Raw genomic sequence first — 16,001 nt, forward strand, 5'->3', positions numbered from 1 at the left:
CCTCCACTTTACTCTCAGTTATTACAAGACTCTAGCTTACTGCCAGAGTTGAATACACCTCTGGCATTCCCCTCGCTGAATAACTCTTCATGTGTGAATGTCGATGCAAAATATTCATTTAGTTTGTTAGCTACCTGAGCAGGATCATCAATAGGTGATCCATCGATATCAAGTGGATCAATCTGCATCCCCTTCCTTCTAGAGTTTACATAAGTAAAGAACTCTTTGCTGTTTTTCTTTGCATCCTTTGCTAAAGATTTCTCATAATCTGCCTTCACCTGCCTAAACTCCTTTGTAACTTGGTTACAGATCAAGTTGTATCTGTCATAGGCTTCTGTGTCACGTGTTAATTTGTATGTATACATGCATTTTTGTTCTCTGCCATATGTCTCATTAGTTCATCTGACATCCATTTAGGCCTAAACCTTGAACAATATTTCTTGGTATATAAAGCGTAGTAGCTTCCAAGATAAGTTCTTTGAATGCTTCCCATTTTGAATTTGCTGTTGGTAACATCATCAGTTGGTCCCACTGTATAGAATTTAAATAGTCTCAGTCCATCGTAGCCGCCTTTACGAAAGCAATAACCCTTCCTTTACCCCTAATGGTAGTTACCTCTGAGTAAATCCCACTTCAGCACACTGATCACTGCCACCTAGTGGTTCATATATCTGCAGATTCTTAATGCATAAAGAATCACTACTGATAATCAAATCAAGAGTATTACTCCCTCTAGTTGCCTCCAGAACATGCTGATGTAGAAAACAATCATCCAATAAATCCACAAAAGCCTTGCTAGTGTGTGAGTGACCAGCCCCCAAATTCCAGTCAATATCTGGGAAATTAAAATCCCCCATTATAAGACTCTGATTTACTGGTCCACTCTATTTCTCTGTACAGTTTCTTATTATACTCATCAGAGTCATTAGGCCTATAGCACACTCCTACTTTCAATTTTGATCTCCCAATGCTTATGTCACACCAAACCGACTCAACACTGCACTGTCCAACAATGTCGACTCGCCTCACTTCCTTGGATTTTGTGTTTCTTAACTAATAACATAACCCTTCCTATCCTTTCTGTAAACATTGTACTGCCCAAATTCCAGTTCTGCATTTCTTATATCTGTGTGACACCACTTTTCTGATATCCCAACAATATCTGCCTTTGATGTTTTGAGCAATACCTCAAATTCATCAAATTTATTTACTAAACTCCTAGCATTGGTGTACACACAAGTATACATGCACCTGTTTCTATTCTTAGCTACCCTAACACAACCCATGTGTTTACTTGTACTGCAATGACTCCCAGCAGTCTCTGAATTATCCTGCATCTTGTTTTTCAGGCTTCTGTTCATTCCAATAGAAGCAGTGTAAGAATCTTTCACCTCTGCCAGTGGCTACTGGCAATCTATTAGTCTGTCTCCCCCTAAAGCTAGCAGACATATGCACATTTGAGGCAAAAGCAATCATACAGCGAATAATTTGGGCAACTGAGATGAGCACTAGTTGAATCAACCGATAACTGAGATTCTGTCAGAAAAAGTACATAGGATTTGGCAGACTGCAAGTGGAAATGGACGTCATTGAGATCAGAAATGAGACCATGGATATTTGTAAAATTAACTAGGAAGTATTTGGGAGGTTTAGATCTTTTCACACATATGCTTACTCTATTAGTTTGACAATTCATGGTGTATTAAATAGTAAGAAAAAGTAGGATGGGACATGCTGTATGAAGTAATGAAATTTTTGGATATGGCGTACACATAGTAAGAATATACCCAGATCCTTGACATAACGTGGCCTCGACAATGACCCCCACATACACGCTACACAGACTCCCTCCAGGGCACCTCCGTAGCCAGGAGCAGAAGTGCTTAGACCGGGGTTCGAGCCAGTGACCACCAAATACGGAGGATGCGGAAAGGTCAGGGAATGACCACCACATATCTCGAGAGCAATATGGACCTTGGTTGCTAATGCTCCTAAAAACCAAACAACAAGTAACTTCCTCTAGTCACTATCTGGCAGAATAGAGGTAGCAAGATTATAAACCAGTTGATCCAGAAACCTCATAGAGTTACCAATAGGTTCAGTCCGATGTACTAACTAGCGGCAGCCTGCGAACAACATTTTAGAGCTGTACCCTTGAAAAGTAAGGAAGATTAGATCTCCCACGATGTTCATCATAACCTCAAAAGTCAGCCATACTGCATGATGGAAGAGGTGGGAGAAGGGTTGACCAGAACTTAGCTCTGGAGACTAAACATGGGTTCCACCACTTCAAGCCTTGAAATAAGCAAAGTGGTGGTATTGCACCAGTTGATGAGTCATCTACCACCTAGTATTGCCTGATAACACAGAGGGGTGGCATTCCTCCATGTGGTGTTGGTGTCTCACCTCGACCCCTGCTTACATTGGTTCACACCTGGGTGGTCACCAAGTATGCTTGTGTGCATGGAGGTTACACCCAGGATTACTAGCAGTCCCACTATCATGAAGGTGCAAGGAGATTACTGAAGATGTTCAAGAATTACTGGTAGAAAAAGAGGTCAGCTATGCAGATTCCATAGAAATGGCATCAGACATAAACCAAATCAATTCAGAGGATGATAGCACAGAAATTCTGAAGTTCCAAATTTTACACTAAAAAGCATATGAGAAGGCATAAACTTAGCCAAGCAATTAGAATCTTATTTTTTGAATGCAGAGCAAAAGATACACAAAATCTAGATACTACAGATGAAATTTCAGAAGGGGAAAGATATTCTGCAACAGAAAAAAATGTTCTTGTTTGATTGTGCTGAGCAGCAATTAAGAAAAGTAGATGAACATACATTATCTGGCATATCAGTTTGTAAGATATTTGTTCAGTTATTACTATTTTTAATAAAAATTAACTTTCCAATAGTTATATAAAAAAAAGCATATTTTTGTTAGCTTTTAGAACATAACCCCCTTTTTTGTACTGGTTCTTAGTCCCATATAACATGGCTTCACACTAAATGAGATTTTATAGGAACCTAACTATCGTGCTATATGAGGGTTACCTGTATTTAAAAATATTAAAACTCCAAATCAGCTATTCTAGCTAATTTGGAGTTTTAATGTGTAAACTATGTCATGATCAAATAAATGTGATTAATATATAAATAAAATTACTTGCCACCTGTGTCCTCTCCATTTGTATAATAATAAATGAGTTATGCACAGTTATTTGCTCTGCCCCAAAATATATAAAAAAAAAACATTTGTGATCTTGTAAACGTACGAGTCACAGTGCAAGAATCACTTGCACCTCTGCCTGTAGCTGCTGTTAATCTATTGGTCTCTGTATCCTCCCAATTCTAGCAGTTTTCTGACCCACCTATCACTGCCTCAATGCTAACAGTATTGGACTTGTTATTTAAGAGTATTCCCATCCCTGTAAAATCAGTTTCTCCTGTTAATCAGCACAGCCTGCTCAAAAATATTCTTCCCAATGAGTCTTGCATAGTCTCTCCAGGGCCAAATTGATTGACAAGGCTCTCATCATGTACTCCTATCATGTCTGGACAGAATTAGACACTTGCAATTTCAATCCTAACTTGTTACTTTCTGAACACTGATCTGTACTTTAATTAAATCCTCAGATCTACTATTAATATTATCAATACCAACATTTACAACAATATTAATGTTTTGCTATTGATAACATTTTTTGTGGCCTGGCTAGCTGCTCTACAACATCAACTTCAGCTCCCTGCAACTATATTGTGGTCCTAATTCCGCTTGTCATTTTTGCATAACATATTTTCCATTTTCCTAACAATCATGTCACCAACTATAGCTACTTCCTGCAGGGCCAAGAATCTCTGCTGTGGAGGATGTTGTGTTTACTACTGGAGCATGGGTTGGGCTGAGCACTTGATGGGTCCCTCTCTTTTAATCCTTCAAAGGCATCCACCATGTTAAGGAAGCTAGCTTAACTTCAATTGGTCTGCCAGAGTAGTAAACCATACAAGGAAGCTTAGTCTTAACTGTGTTCAGAGCAGAGGTTTATTGCAAAAAAAAAAAAAAAAAGTACTGGAATGTTCATCGTAAAAAAAAAAAAGTACCAGAATGCTCGTTCTCCAGAAGACTATGATAAAGCCACAGACTGTACAGTAATTGAATCAGACTTCAGACTATCTGTTCATAGAACCAGTTCTAGTGTTCGGCTCATGGCAAGTCAAAATGCAGCATTCACATGCATCACAGTATATCTCATTTGTTGGATCTCTTTATCCAACACATTGCACTTCAGTAAGAATTTAAAAATTTGTTTTTAAATAAATTTTTAAAGAAATCTATTAATTTTAAAGATTACTATTAATACATATTTTTAGTAGCAATGGGTAAAACAGATATTTCTACCTCCCCTTTGATTATGCCATTGTTTCATAATATATTAGGTGTATAAATTTAATTATTTTCTATTATGACATTTATAAAAAATGTACCAGAACGTTGTTCCAGCCCAAATACACCACTGGCTCAGAGTAATGTTAGGAGAGTCATCAATGCAATAAGTGAATTCAAACTCCTGTTGGGATAACTAACTCTGATATACTAACAAAAACATGTCACCAAGAAACAGGATGGATTTCACTGTAGCATATACTATGTATTAAAGAAGGATAGGAAAGATAGAAGAGGTAATTGGGTGAGGGGGGGGGATCATGCTTCTTATCAAAAGCAGTTTGATAAGCAGCTTGCAATAAAAGCTTTCACAGATTCAGAAGTTACATGTGCTAGTAGAGAACGTGTGTGATGCAAGTCAGGTGGAAGAAAAGTTAATAAGAGAGCAAGTAACTACTGAACAGAATATTGTGAAGTAAATAAAAAGATTCTCTATATGCAAATGAAACTGACAAGAAAGTGTGAATATCTAATTATAGGTGATTTCAATTTTACCCTAAATGCCTGGAGTAAGTGGGAGTGGAAACAATTTTTAAATGAGCTAGATGATTCTGATCAGCAGGTCCAAAATCCACAAACCAGATGATTTCATAAGCCTATCAGTACAGGAATCATTAGTAGGGAGTGACCAAAAAGTTAAGTTCAATGATGGAGGCAGCAATTGTTAAAAGGCAAAGGAATGGGTTTTAATTTTAGAAAGGAGATTGTGAAGTTTAAGATGCTGCAAGGTCTTTAGCAATGAGAGAAAGAACAAAAGCAAGCTTATACAGCATAAGCCAAAAAAAAAAAACACGCCTATTCATTCCCTCCAATAGTTTGCCTAGTTCTTCCTTGAATGTATTTAAGTTATGAACTTTCACAACAACACAACAGATGGAAGTTTGTTCCACCAATCAATCACCTGCTGGCTAAATGAAAACATCTGCACATCATTCTGCAACCATCCTTCATCAATTTGAATTTCTGCCCTCTCATGTGTGGGTGGTCAAAAGCCACATTTTATATGGCTGGTATAGGAATGTTGAGGATCAGACAGCTCCAAGGATTTCTCCCATCCCTGCATATGTTCTATGTATTGAGTGACAGTACCCTGTCTATGCCAGAGGTTTAAAAATAATGTATGGATCATGTGGTATGTAGTTTGTACCCATTGTTCATCCAGCCTGTTGGCCACCAGACCCCTAGTGGGACCCAGCATTACCACATCTAGCAACAGGGATGCCGGCTGGGTGTGCCAAGAGACTAATTATATTCTGGCAGGTCCTGCCACTTACTTTCCTGGGATTTCTGTGATTAAGACTTAAAATAAAGGTTGGAGAAATCGCAGTTGATTTAGGTAAAATTGCATTTAGAAAGCGCTATGGGGGGTTTTACACTGAAAGAGCTATTTCTAGAGAGCCTAAAAGGTCAGGCAAAATTTGATGTGATTTAAATTTGTACATGCGGGGCAGTTGCTGTACAAGAGAAAGTGTTGGAGGGGGGCGAAAACTGGGGAGATGAAATAGGAAAAAGAGGGGCAGATAGGAAGGTGACCCCCACTTTCAGTGGGGCATGCACCACCAGAGTGAAAATATGGGGAGGCAAGGAGGGGAGAAGCACAAATACCCCCCTAGGAAATGGGAAAAAACAGGTCCACACAAGGGAGTGGTTATGGGTCACCAGTAGGCCATCCAAATAATCCTAAAGTCTTGTCTTTCTGTGGTATGGAGTTTTTTTATGTCACGTACTTGTTTGACCTCCTGCAGTCCTAGTTGGGTTGCCTTTGGTGTATTGCTATCATTGTTTTCCTTCTGGAAAATAGATCCTGGGCATATTGACTGAGTGCCTTGTAGTCCTCTTGTCTAACAGTCTGGGTTCTTGGTTGTCTGGTATATATTGGATTGCTGTTATTAGGCATAGTCGTAGGTAGTCATGCAGATTGCAGTCAAACATTAAGTGTCTCCAGGACTCTGGGTTTCCACAGGGACAGTCTGCATTATTTATGATGCAGAGTTGGTAAAGCTTAGCTTTAAATGGGCCATATCCTGTAAGGAGGAAGGAGGTATTCCGACCTGGGTGAATACCACACTGGCTCCTTAGGGTACAGCTTGGTGACAGTGGGGAGGAATCTTCTAGTCACTGTGCCTTTTTCTGTGTAGCTCCATCTCCTCTGCCAATCTGGATGAAGTGGTTAGTGATTCTTCTCTTCTCACAGTTGCAGTCATTAGTAATGTCAGTGGTGAGGTCATACATTGTAGCCAATTTTTGTAGAGTGTTTAGTGTCAAATGGCAACAGAGGTCTCCCCCATCTCCGCGTAGTATACATTGTAGGTGTGGCATGAACACTGTCAATGCCAGAGGTTTAAAAGTGTATGGATCTTCTATATGTGTAGTATTGTGTACTGTTGTTCCTCGGGTCATTTGGCCACTTGCCCCTAATGGGACCCAACATTGCCCACACTCCACCCAGTGTTTCTTGCTAGAAACACATTGACTACAATGTTTCTAGCAAGATGGCAGAACAGACCGCAGTGGGTAGCTTCAAGGTCCAGGAAGAGAACCTCTACCAGGACTTGGAGGGCAGCCGTGCTAGTCGTTCTCATTATGGTAAGGAGGATGGTCCTCTGAATGGTTTCCAGGATCCATTTATTCACTTCTATGGCTGATGTGGCAAAAGCCATATGAATCATATACAACAATGAAGTTAATTCCTAAACCATATGATTAATAGCAATACTTGGTTAATTCTCACACCATATCGCTAATAGTAATATTAAGTACAGCAACATGAATAATAATAAAAATTTTTCCTATACAATATATTTTACTAAAATTTCATTGAACTCTTACCACAGAAAACTTCATCTGATCCATCTACACAATCAGTTTCACCATCACAATACCATGATAAAGGGATGCAGTGACGTGAATCATGGCATGAGAACTGATCGACATGGCACTGTGCAGTAGGAATTTCTCCTGGAAAATATTAGCATACCTTAGAGCATAATTAATAAGACATTTACAGCATTAAAAAATCATTCAATCACCAATATTTACACATGAATTGTAACATTTAGTTGTTACGCACAAATTTTTGCCACCTGTACATCAAGTTTTTATGTAAAAATAATGATCTTATCTACTAGTAAATACTCAATACCTTTAACCTCCTTTTTTGTTTGTATCAAGACCTGGTGATTTTTAACTGCTGTACAAAAAGGAAAAATGTGATTAAAAGTAGAATTATCCTGTTTGTTCACAAGCAACAAATGCCATTATTTCATAGTTACCACTGATATGACAGAGACAACTGACAAAAACCCACTGAAAGACAAGTGTTACAAAGCAGTTTTTTTTTAATCTGACCACAGGCAACAAGTGAGTGCATGTCTAGAAAATCTATACCATTATCTTGATAAATACATGTGCCCAGAATTGTGCAGAGTGTAGATAATTACTGTCAGAAAGTAAACTGTTTTCATTCATTTGTTCACATCAACAATCCAGCACAAAAAATAAGTTAAATAGACATGTTAAAAAATGTATTTCTAAAAAATCAACTATGCAATAAATTGCATAACTCATTTTAACAATGAGCAAGATCTGGTTGTGCAAGGTGTAGATTATCACCAGGATTTTTATCAAACTCCAACTGCACTGAGAAATTTGTCAGGTCATAGTATTCTCTACTGCTATTCTTTAACAAGACTAGAGATTTACCAGTAATTTACAATAGATTACTCAAAGTAATTCTGGGTGCTGTTGTTGTAAAGTAATTCTGGGTGCTGTTGTTGTGGTTTCTTACATGAAAGATCAGGCTGACATTGCATTACTAAACCTCTGAATTATTACATTTGTAACATTGAAATAGAAAATTTATTTGCATTTACCTATATGGTGACTGCTGAAAGCCTTGTGGATTAACTCAAGACAAGTTAATTTTCTCTCCATCACATTTATGGGAGGGAGGATTTTTTTTTTAAATCAGCATGGCACACACTTGTAGGTAGAAGCAGTCTATTTTGTAGAGACTGCATTCACTTGAATAAAGGTGGCACTAGAATTTTTACCAGCATCATTCAAGATACCTTAAGGGTTCAGATAAACAGCTAGTTATGAGGGAGAACAGTAATAAGATAAAATTTATCTGATGATATGGGTCAAAGTAATGCTTGCACATCTCAAGAATTGTTTGTTGCCAAAGCAGACAACATTGAAGAGACATTGAGGGTGGCAATGTTTCAAATAAGCAGTTAGATAAACCTAGGGAAATAAGCCTAAATAGCTTCAAAGGCTATGTCAGGGTGGTTAACTATAGAAGAATAGTCTTAAGTGTCTACAGTAATGTTAGGATTTTTGTCAATAAAATGAGTGAATTCAAACTACTGGTTAGAACTAACGTTGATATAATAGGGCTAACAGAAATGTGGTGTTGCCCAGAAATTGGGGGAAGTTTCACTGTAGTATGTACAATGTACTTAAGGAGAGGAAAGACAGAAGGGATGTTGGGGTCAAGCTTCTTATCAAAAGCAGCCTAAGCATGAAAAGAGCTTTTGCTGAGTCAGAAGTTATGCCTGTCAGCACAGAATCTGTGTGATGAGTTAGTTGGAAGCAGAGAGAGTAATAGTAATCTCCAGACAAGATTATAAAGAGAATCTCTACATGCAGATGGAATAGACAAACTAGTGCGAATGGCAACTTCAATTTTCCTCTAATTGACTGGAATTAGTCGGTGGGAAACTCACCACAGGAACAAAATTTTTAAATGAAATAGATTTATACAAGCATGTTAGAGAAAAATACCGGGAGTATGAATATTCTAGACATCATTACTCATGAATCAGATGTCACAGGACTTTGTAGTACAGAAACCATTGACAGGTTTCTGTACTACAGAAACCTATCAATGGTTTCTGTAGTACAGGTAGTCATCACCCAGTCATTAGTTGGAAGATGAAAGTTTTTTTGGTGGATAAAGGTAGAGGCATGGGTTTTAATTTCAGAAAAATTGACTATGACAGTTTAAGATTCTACATGGCATCTATGAATTGGGCAGATTGCAGAGGAAAGGTGAATATATTAGAATTGTGGGATACCTTTAAAGCAATAATCATAGAAGCCATGAATATATACATACATTAAGAAAATATAACACAAGGAGAAAGTTGACATGGATGAATATGGAGCTAGCCAGTCTAACAGGGCAGAAAAAGGTTCAATGGGAAAGTCAAAAAGAAATGAAAAGTAATGAAGCCTACAACAGCTACAAGTTGGTCTGTAATAGTACTACACAAAAGGACTAATGACTCAAATGAGTACAATGAACAATTGTATAGAGAAATAGTGGGCTAGTAAATCAAAATGTCTTATAATGGGGGATTTTAACTTCCCAGATATTGACTGGAACTTGTGGGTTGGTCACTCACACACTAGTAAAACTTTTGTGGATTATTTGGATGATTGTTTTCTGCAGCAGCATGAGGCAACCAGAGAGGATACTCTTGATCTGGTTATCAGCAGTGATCATTCGTGTATTAAGAATTTGCAGATAAAGGAACCACTAGGTGGCAGTGATCACAGTGTGGGATTTACTTAAAGATTTAAATTATCATCAGGGGTAAAGAAAAGGGTTTTTGCTTCCATAAAGGTGAGTACAGTGGTCTCAGACATTTTAAATTCTGTACAGTAGGATCAACTGACAATGTTACAAACAGTAAATTTTAAGTGGGAAGCATTCAAGGAATTAATCATGGATGCTACTAAAAGTTTCATACCTATTAAGAAATACTCTTCAAGGTTTAGGCCTAAATGGTTATCAAATGAACTAATGCGACTCTTAAAAAAAAAATTAATGATGCATATAAATTATCAAGCAACACAGAAGCCTATGGCAGATAAGCTAGTCTGTAATCAGGTCACAAAGGAGGTTAGGCAGATGAAGACAGATTACAAGAAATCTTTGGCAAAAGATCCTAAGAAAAACAGCAAGGATTTCTTTACTTATATAAACTCTAAAAGAAAGGGGTTGAATCGGATTGGTCCACTTAATATAGATGGTTCGACTGTTGATGATCCTGCTCAGATAGCAAACAAACTGAATGAGTATTTTGCATCTACATTTGCACATGAGGAGCTATTAAGGTTTGAAAATGGCAGAAGGTTATCAAATTGTAGCAGGGTGCTTAATGATTTTGTAATAACTGAGAGCAAAGTGGAGGAGAAATTGTTGAAGTTAAACATAAGGCACTTGGGGTGGATGGGATCCATCCAGTTATATTAAAGGAGGTGGCAAAGCAACTAAGCAAATCCTTAGCCATACTTATGAGAGCATCCTTGGACTCAGGGGAGGTCCCCATGGACTGGAGATGTGCAAATGTATCCCCAATTCACAAGTGGATTGAAGGGTGACACGAGTAATTACAGACCAGTTAGTTTAACTTCTGTTCCAGGTAAAATAATGGAGTCACTGGTTAAAGATGCATTGCAGGATCATCTAGACAAGACTGCAGCAATAATTCAGACACAGCATGAGTTTGTTAATGGAAAGTCTTGTCTGACAAATTTGATAGGATATTATGATGTGGTTACAAAGGAACTGGATGCAAAAAAATTTATATCTATTTGGATTTCAGGAAAGCTTTTGACACTTGCACATGGAAGACTATTGTACAAATTGGAGCAGAATGGTATTAAGGGTAAGTTGCTACAATGGATAAAAGGATGGTTGAGTGGGAGAAGACAGGGTGGTAATTAATGGGTGCTGCTTTTCGTGGACTAATGTTATTAGTGGAGTCCCACAGAGTTCGGTGTTGGGTCCTCTGTTGTTTTGTATATTTATCAATGATATTGATGAAGGTATATCAGGCTTAGTGTTGAAGTTTGCAGATGATACAAAGGTTGGCAGGGTTGTTAATGACAGTAATGGCAGTGTGCTACTGCAACAGGATCTAGATAATTTGGGCAGGTGGGCTAAGAAGTGACAACTGAAGTTTAACCTTGACAAATGCAAAGTACTGCATATGGGTAGAAGTAACCCCAGAGAAACGTACCAACTGTGTGGTACTACACTTAAGGTGGTAGAAAATGAGACCTGGGAGTAATTGTGCAGTCATATGAAGTTTTCTGAGCAATGCAGACAGGCTGCCAGGTCAGGTCATGGGGTTTTGTCAATGATATATAGGAATTTTGCTAGCAGGGAAAAGGAGGTGATTGTCCCTCTGTATAAGGCAATGGTCAGGCCACGCCTTGAGTACTGCATATAGGTCTGGAGGCCTCATTTTAGGAAGGATGTAGATTTGCTTGAGCATGTACAGAGAAGGGCAACAAGATTGGTGAGGGGAATGAAGGGATCCTCTTACCAAGAGAGGCTTAAGTTCTGCAAATTGCAGTGGCTGGAGACTAGGCACCTGCGCAGTGATCTGATTGAGGTGTATAAGGCCTTGAATGGATCGAGAGATTAAATAAATTTAAGGAGGAACTGGACAGGCATTTGGAGGGAATGGTTTGGATTTTTTTTTTTTTTTTGGCTGATGCTGCATAAGCTCATACGCTTGCTTTCTTGCATCACATGCCACTACTATTAGGACAAGCAAGGTTGCATATGAGAAAGAATTGGTTAACAGTGCAAAGAATGGGATACATTACATTAAGGCTCAAGGGGTAGAATTTTTTTCAGCCTGGACTGTACTTGTTAACAGGAGAGATTGCTTCTACAGGGATGGAATACACTTAAATAGAAAGGGTGCAAGAATTTTTGCTGATGCTGTCGAGGCAGAATTAGGTGGGTCGGAAAACTGCTAGTTTGGGGGGGATACAAGGACTAATAGATTAACAGTAGCCACTGGCAGAGGTGGAAGTGATTCTTGCACTGCTTCTATTGAAATGAGCAGAAGCCTGAAAAACAAGATGCAGGATATTTCAGAGACTGCTGGGAGTCATTGCAGTACAAGTAAACACATGGGTTGTGTTAGGGTAGCCAAGAATAGAAACAGGTGCATGTATACCTGCATGTACACCAATGCTAGGAGTTTGGTAAATAAATTTGATGAATTTGAGGTATTGCTCAAAACATCAAAGGCAGATATTGTTGGGATATCAGAGACGTGGTGTCACACAGATATAAGGAATGTGGAACTGGAATTTGGGGAATACAATGTGTATAGAAAGGATAGACAGGACAGGAGGGGAGGAGGGGTTATGCTATTAGTTAAGAAACACAAAGTCCAAGGAAGTGAAGCCAGTCGACATCGATGGACAGGGCAGTGTCGAGTCAGTTTGGTGTGACATAAGCATAGGGAAATCAAAATTGAGAGTAGGAGTGTGCTATAGGCCTAATGACTCTGATGAGTATAATAAGATATTGTACAGGGAAATAGAGTGGGCCAGTAAATCAGAGAATCTTATAATGGGGGATTTTAATTTCCCAGATATTGACTGGAATTTGTGGATTGGTCACTCACACACTAGCAAGGCTTTTGTGAATTTATTGGATGATTGTTTTCTACATGTTCATGAGGCAACAAGAGGGAGCAATACTCTTGATCTGATTATCAGTAGTGATTCTTCATGCATTAAGAATCTGCAGATAAATGAACCACTAGGTGGCAGTGATCACAGTGTGTTCAAGTGGGATTTACTCAAGGAGGTAACTACCATCAGAGGTAAAGGGAAGGGTTTTTGTTTTCATAAAGGCGACTATGATGGTCTGAGACAGTATTTAAATTCCATACAGTGGGACCAACTGATGTTACCAACAGCAAACTCAAAATGGGAAGCATTCAAGGAACTAATCTTGGAGGCTACCAGGCTTTACATACCAACTAAGAAATATTGTTCAAGGTTTAGGCCTAAATGGTTGTCAGATGAACTAATGAGACATGTGGCAGAGAAGAAAAATGCATGGGATACATACAAATTAATGGGTGACATGGAAGCCTATGATAGATATAAGTTGGTCTGTAAGGTTAATTATGTGGTAGGTTAATTATGAGGGTGTAACTGGACTCTGGAGAAATTCCACTGGATTAAAAAGCTACCAACATTTCACCAATAAATCAACAGCAGTTCTAAAAGTGAAGGCAGTAACTACACTAAAGTCACACTAACCAGTTAGTCTGGGCTTCAATGTTAGAGAAAATCTTGGAGGCAATAATTAAGAATGCAATCCAGGGACATTTAAATAGAAATGGCACCCTGAAGGACATGAAACATGGTTTTAAGTGAAAATCATTATCTTCTCCAGTCTAATTCTTCAATGATTGATGGTTTAATTCTAATCTAATTCTTGTATGATGTCCTCTGTTGCATTCTCTTTTAGAGCTTCCTAGTAATCAGTTTAAGTATTGCAAGAATGACTCCTAGACTTAACATAACTTAGAGAAAGTATTAGTTTGCTACCTCAATGATATCACTGGAATATACATGCAAGGGCAAGCAAGCTAAAGTTAAGAGATATTGATCAGAGCTGAAAGAGAAAATATTTGGCATGACCTATAAGTCATGCCAAATATTTAGAAAATAAATATTTTAAGAAAATGTCTAAAACTAGTGTATTTCTGATAGCAGTGTCTCTAGCCTTTCCAGTTTAAGCTTTCAGAGTGTTAGTCAATTCCACAATTGTTTCAGCATATCTACATGTATATTGAAATCACATACTAGTGTGGGTACATCTGGGACCACAGTTATCCATGTGTTAATTTCCATGAACTGAACAGAACAAGTGTGTTGGGCGAGCCCCACAACAAAGATTCATATCACTATGTATTATAATGAATTTTGCATTATTCTATTTTATTCAGCATAGTACATAAACACTGTTCATTTGTTTTTCTAATGCTTAAATTACTCACTTAATTTAACTTACCACAGTTGACTTCATCTTTCAAATTTCCACAGTCATTGCCACCATCACATCTCCAAAACATGGCAATACACCTACCATTCTCACAATCAAACCAGTTTGAAGGACAGACATCTAGAATTTTTTATAAAAATAGCAAATTCATATAAATAATTTTAACTTAGTTCTGTAAAAAAGATTACTGTAGTGTATATTTAATATTAATAACAGATTGTTTATTTACAATTTACCAATTAATGATGGTATGGTAAAATGAAACACTGGGGTTGGCATCGGGTGAAGTTCTACATCTTAAAATGTAGATTACTGGCTGCTAGCACAGCACATGTTACTTTATTTATGTACAGGAATTTTGTTAGTAAAAACAATTACTGCATTATTTTAATGCCTTGGTTAGGCCACATCATGAGTACTCTATAGGTTTGGAGCCCTAATTTAAGTACCCTAAAACTAGAGTATCTCTTTTAGACATACTTCTTTATATAAATAACTAAGTTTGACCATTGCTAACCTTTTATATAGATTGCATCATTACTGAAATTAGATTTCATTTCTGAAAGAAACACCTCAAATATGGGAGGGAGATATGAATATCAACATGAGGATGACACTGCAGTGTCTCAAGACAAGATTTTTTCACAGGGACTTGAAATATTTAAGGTATTGAACAGCCTGAGTAAATTAAATAAGTTTTTTGATGTTTCATAGGTGGCACAAGCTAGTGGACATGTACAAGATTGGTTGGTTGGTTTATTTATGTTTAATGGCATTGGTAGCTTAGGCTATAATGCACCAAGTCAAAAACAGTACATGCATGAGGAAAGATACTGGATATAAGAAAATTCTTGTTTAACAAACAGGTTATTATCTGCTGGAATAAAGTTCCAACTAATCTTGTGTAACTGGAGTGCATATGTAAATGTAAGGTTGGACAGGCACACATGAAATTAGGTACTTTTTTCTTTTTAAGGTTAATGCTGAAGATTTTCTTGACTTCAGTTTACCTTTATTCATATTAAACTCTTCTGACCTCATTAGCATTAGTAGAGGCATTTGATGCAAGAAATGCAAGCTCATGCAGCATCAGCCAAAAAAAAAAAACCACTTCCACTTCACCCCTCTGTTTGTTCGAAATACCTGTCTAGCTGACCCTTAAACTTATTTAGACTATCAACTTCCACGACAAGGGATGGAAGTCTGTTCCACCAACCAACCACCCGCTGGCTAAAGGCAAATTTCCACACATCTATCCTACATCTGTCTTTCCTCAATTTGAATTTATGCCCTCTCAGGTGATTATTCTGAGCAAGAGGAAGAATTCCATCAGCACTGAGCATGCTCAAACCATTCAAGGCTTTATACACCACTATCAGATCACCTCACTGGTGCCTAGTCTCCAGACACTGTAATTTGCAAAACTTGAGCCTTTCTTTGTAAGAGCACCCCTTTGGTCCATTCACTAATCTTGTTCCAAATTTGGTCCATTCACTAATCACCCCTTTGGTCCATTCACTTGTTGCCCTTCTCTGTACTCGTTCCAGCAGCTCTACATCCTTATTGAAATGAGGCCTCCAGACCTGTATACAGTACTCTTGTACCAAGCCATTCAAAAAATCTCCCATAATTGTGTGTATCGATTGTATACTACTGGAGAGACAGGAAGAGAATGAAATAGTCAATAAGAGTATGAAAATTAATTTGATAGTATGAATCA

At 37.9% G+C, this 16,001-nt stretch overlaps 1 protein-coding gene across 1 annotated transcript in view; it reads right to left on the reverse strand.

Moving 5' to 3' along the window:
* Window positions 1–15,301, reverse strand: part of LOC150077534 (low-density lipoprotein receptor-related protein 2-like) — a 496,886-nt gene extending 481,585 nt beyond the window's left edge. Inside the window, exons 1-3 of the mRNA XM_090385933.1 lie at window positions 15,292–15,301; window positions 14,291–14,401; window positions 7,276–7,404 (exon numbers count right to left, since the gene is read on the reverse strand). Of these exons, the coding sequence (XP_090242059.1) occupies window positions 7,276–7,404; window positions 14,291–14,401; window positions 15,292–15,301 (250 nt within the window). The remainder of the gene's footprint in view (window positions 1–7,275; window positions 7,405–14,290; window positions 14,402–15,291) is intronic.
* Between the last annotated feature and the right edge of the window lie 700 nt (window positions 15,302–16,001).

The sequence above is a fragment of the Mastigoproctus giganteus genome, chromosome 12, assembly GCF_048544385.1.
Source record: "Mastigoproctus giganteus isolate SK-2022 chromosome 12, ASM4854438v1, whole genome shotgun sequence".
Lineage (NCBI taxonomy): Eukaryota > Metazoa > Arthropoda > Arachnida > Uropygi > Thelyphonidae > Mastigoproctus > Mastigoproctus giganteus.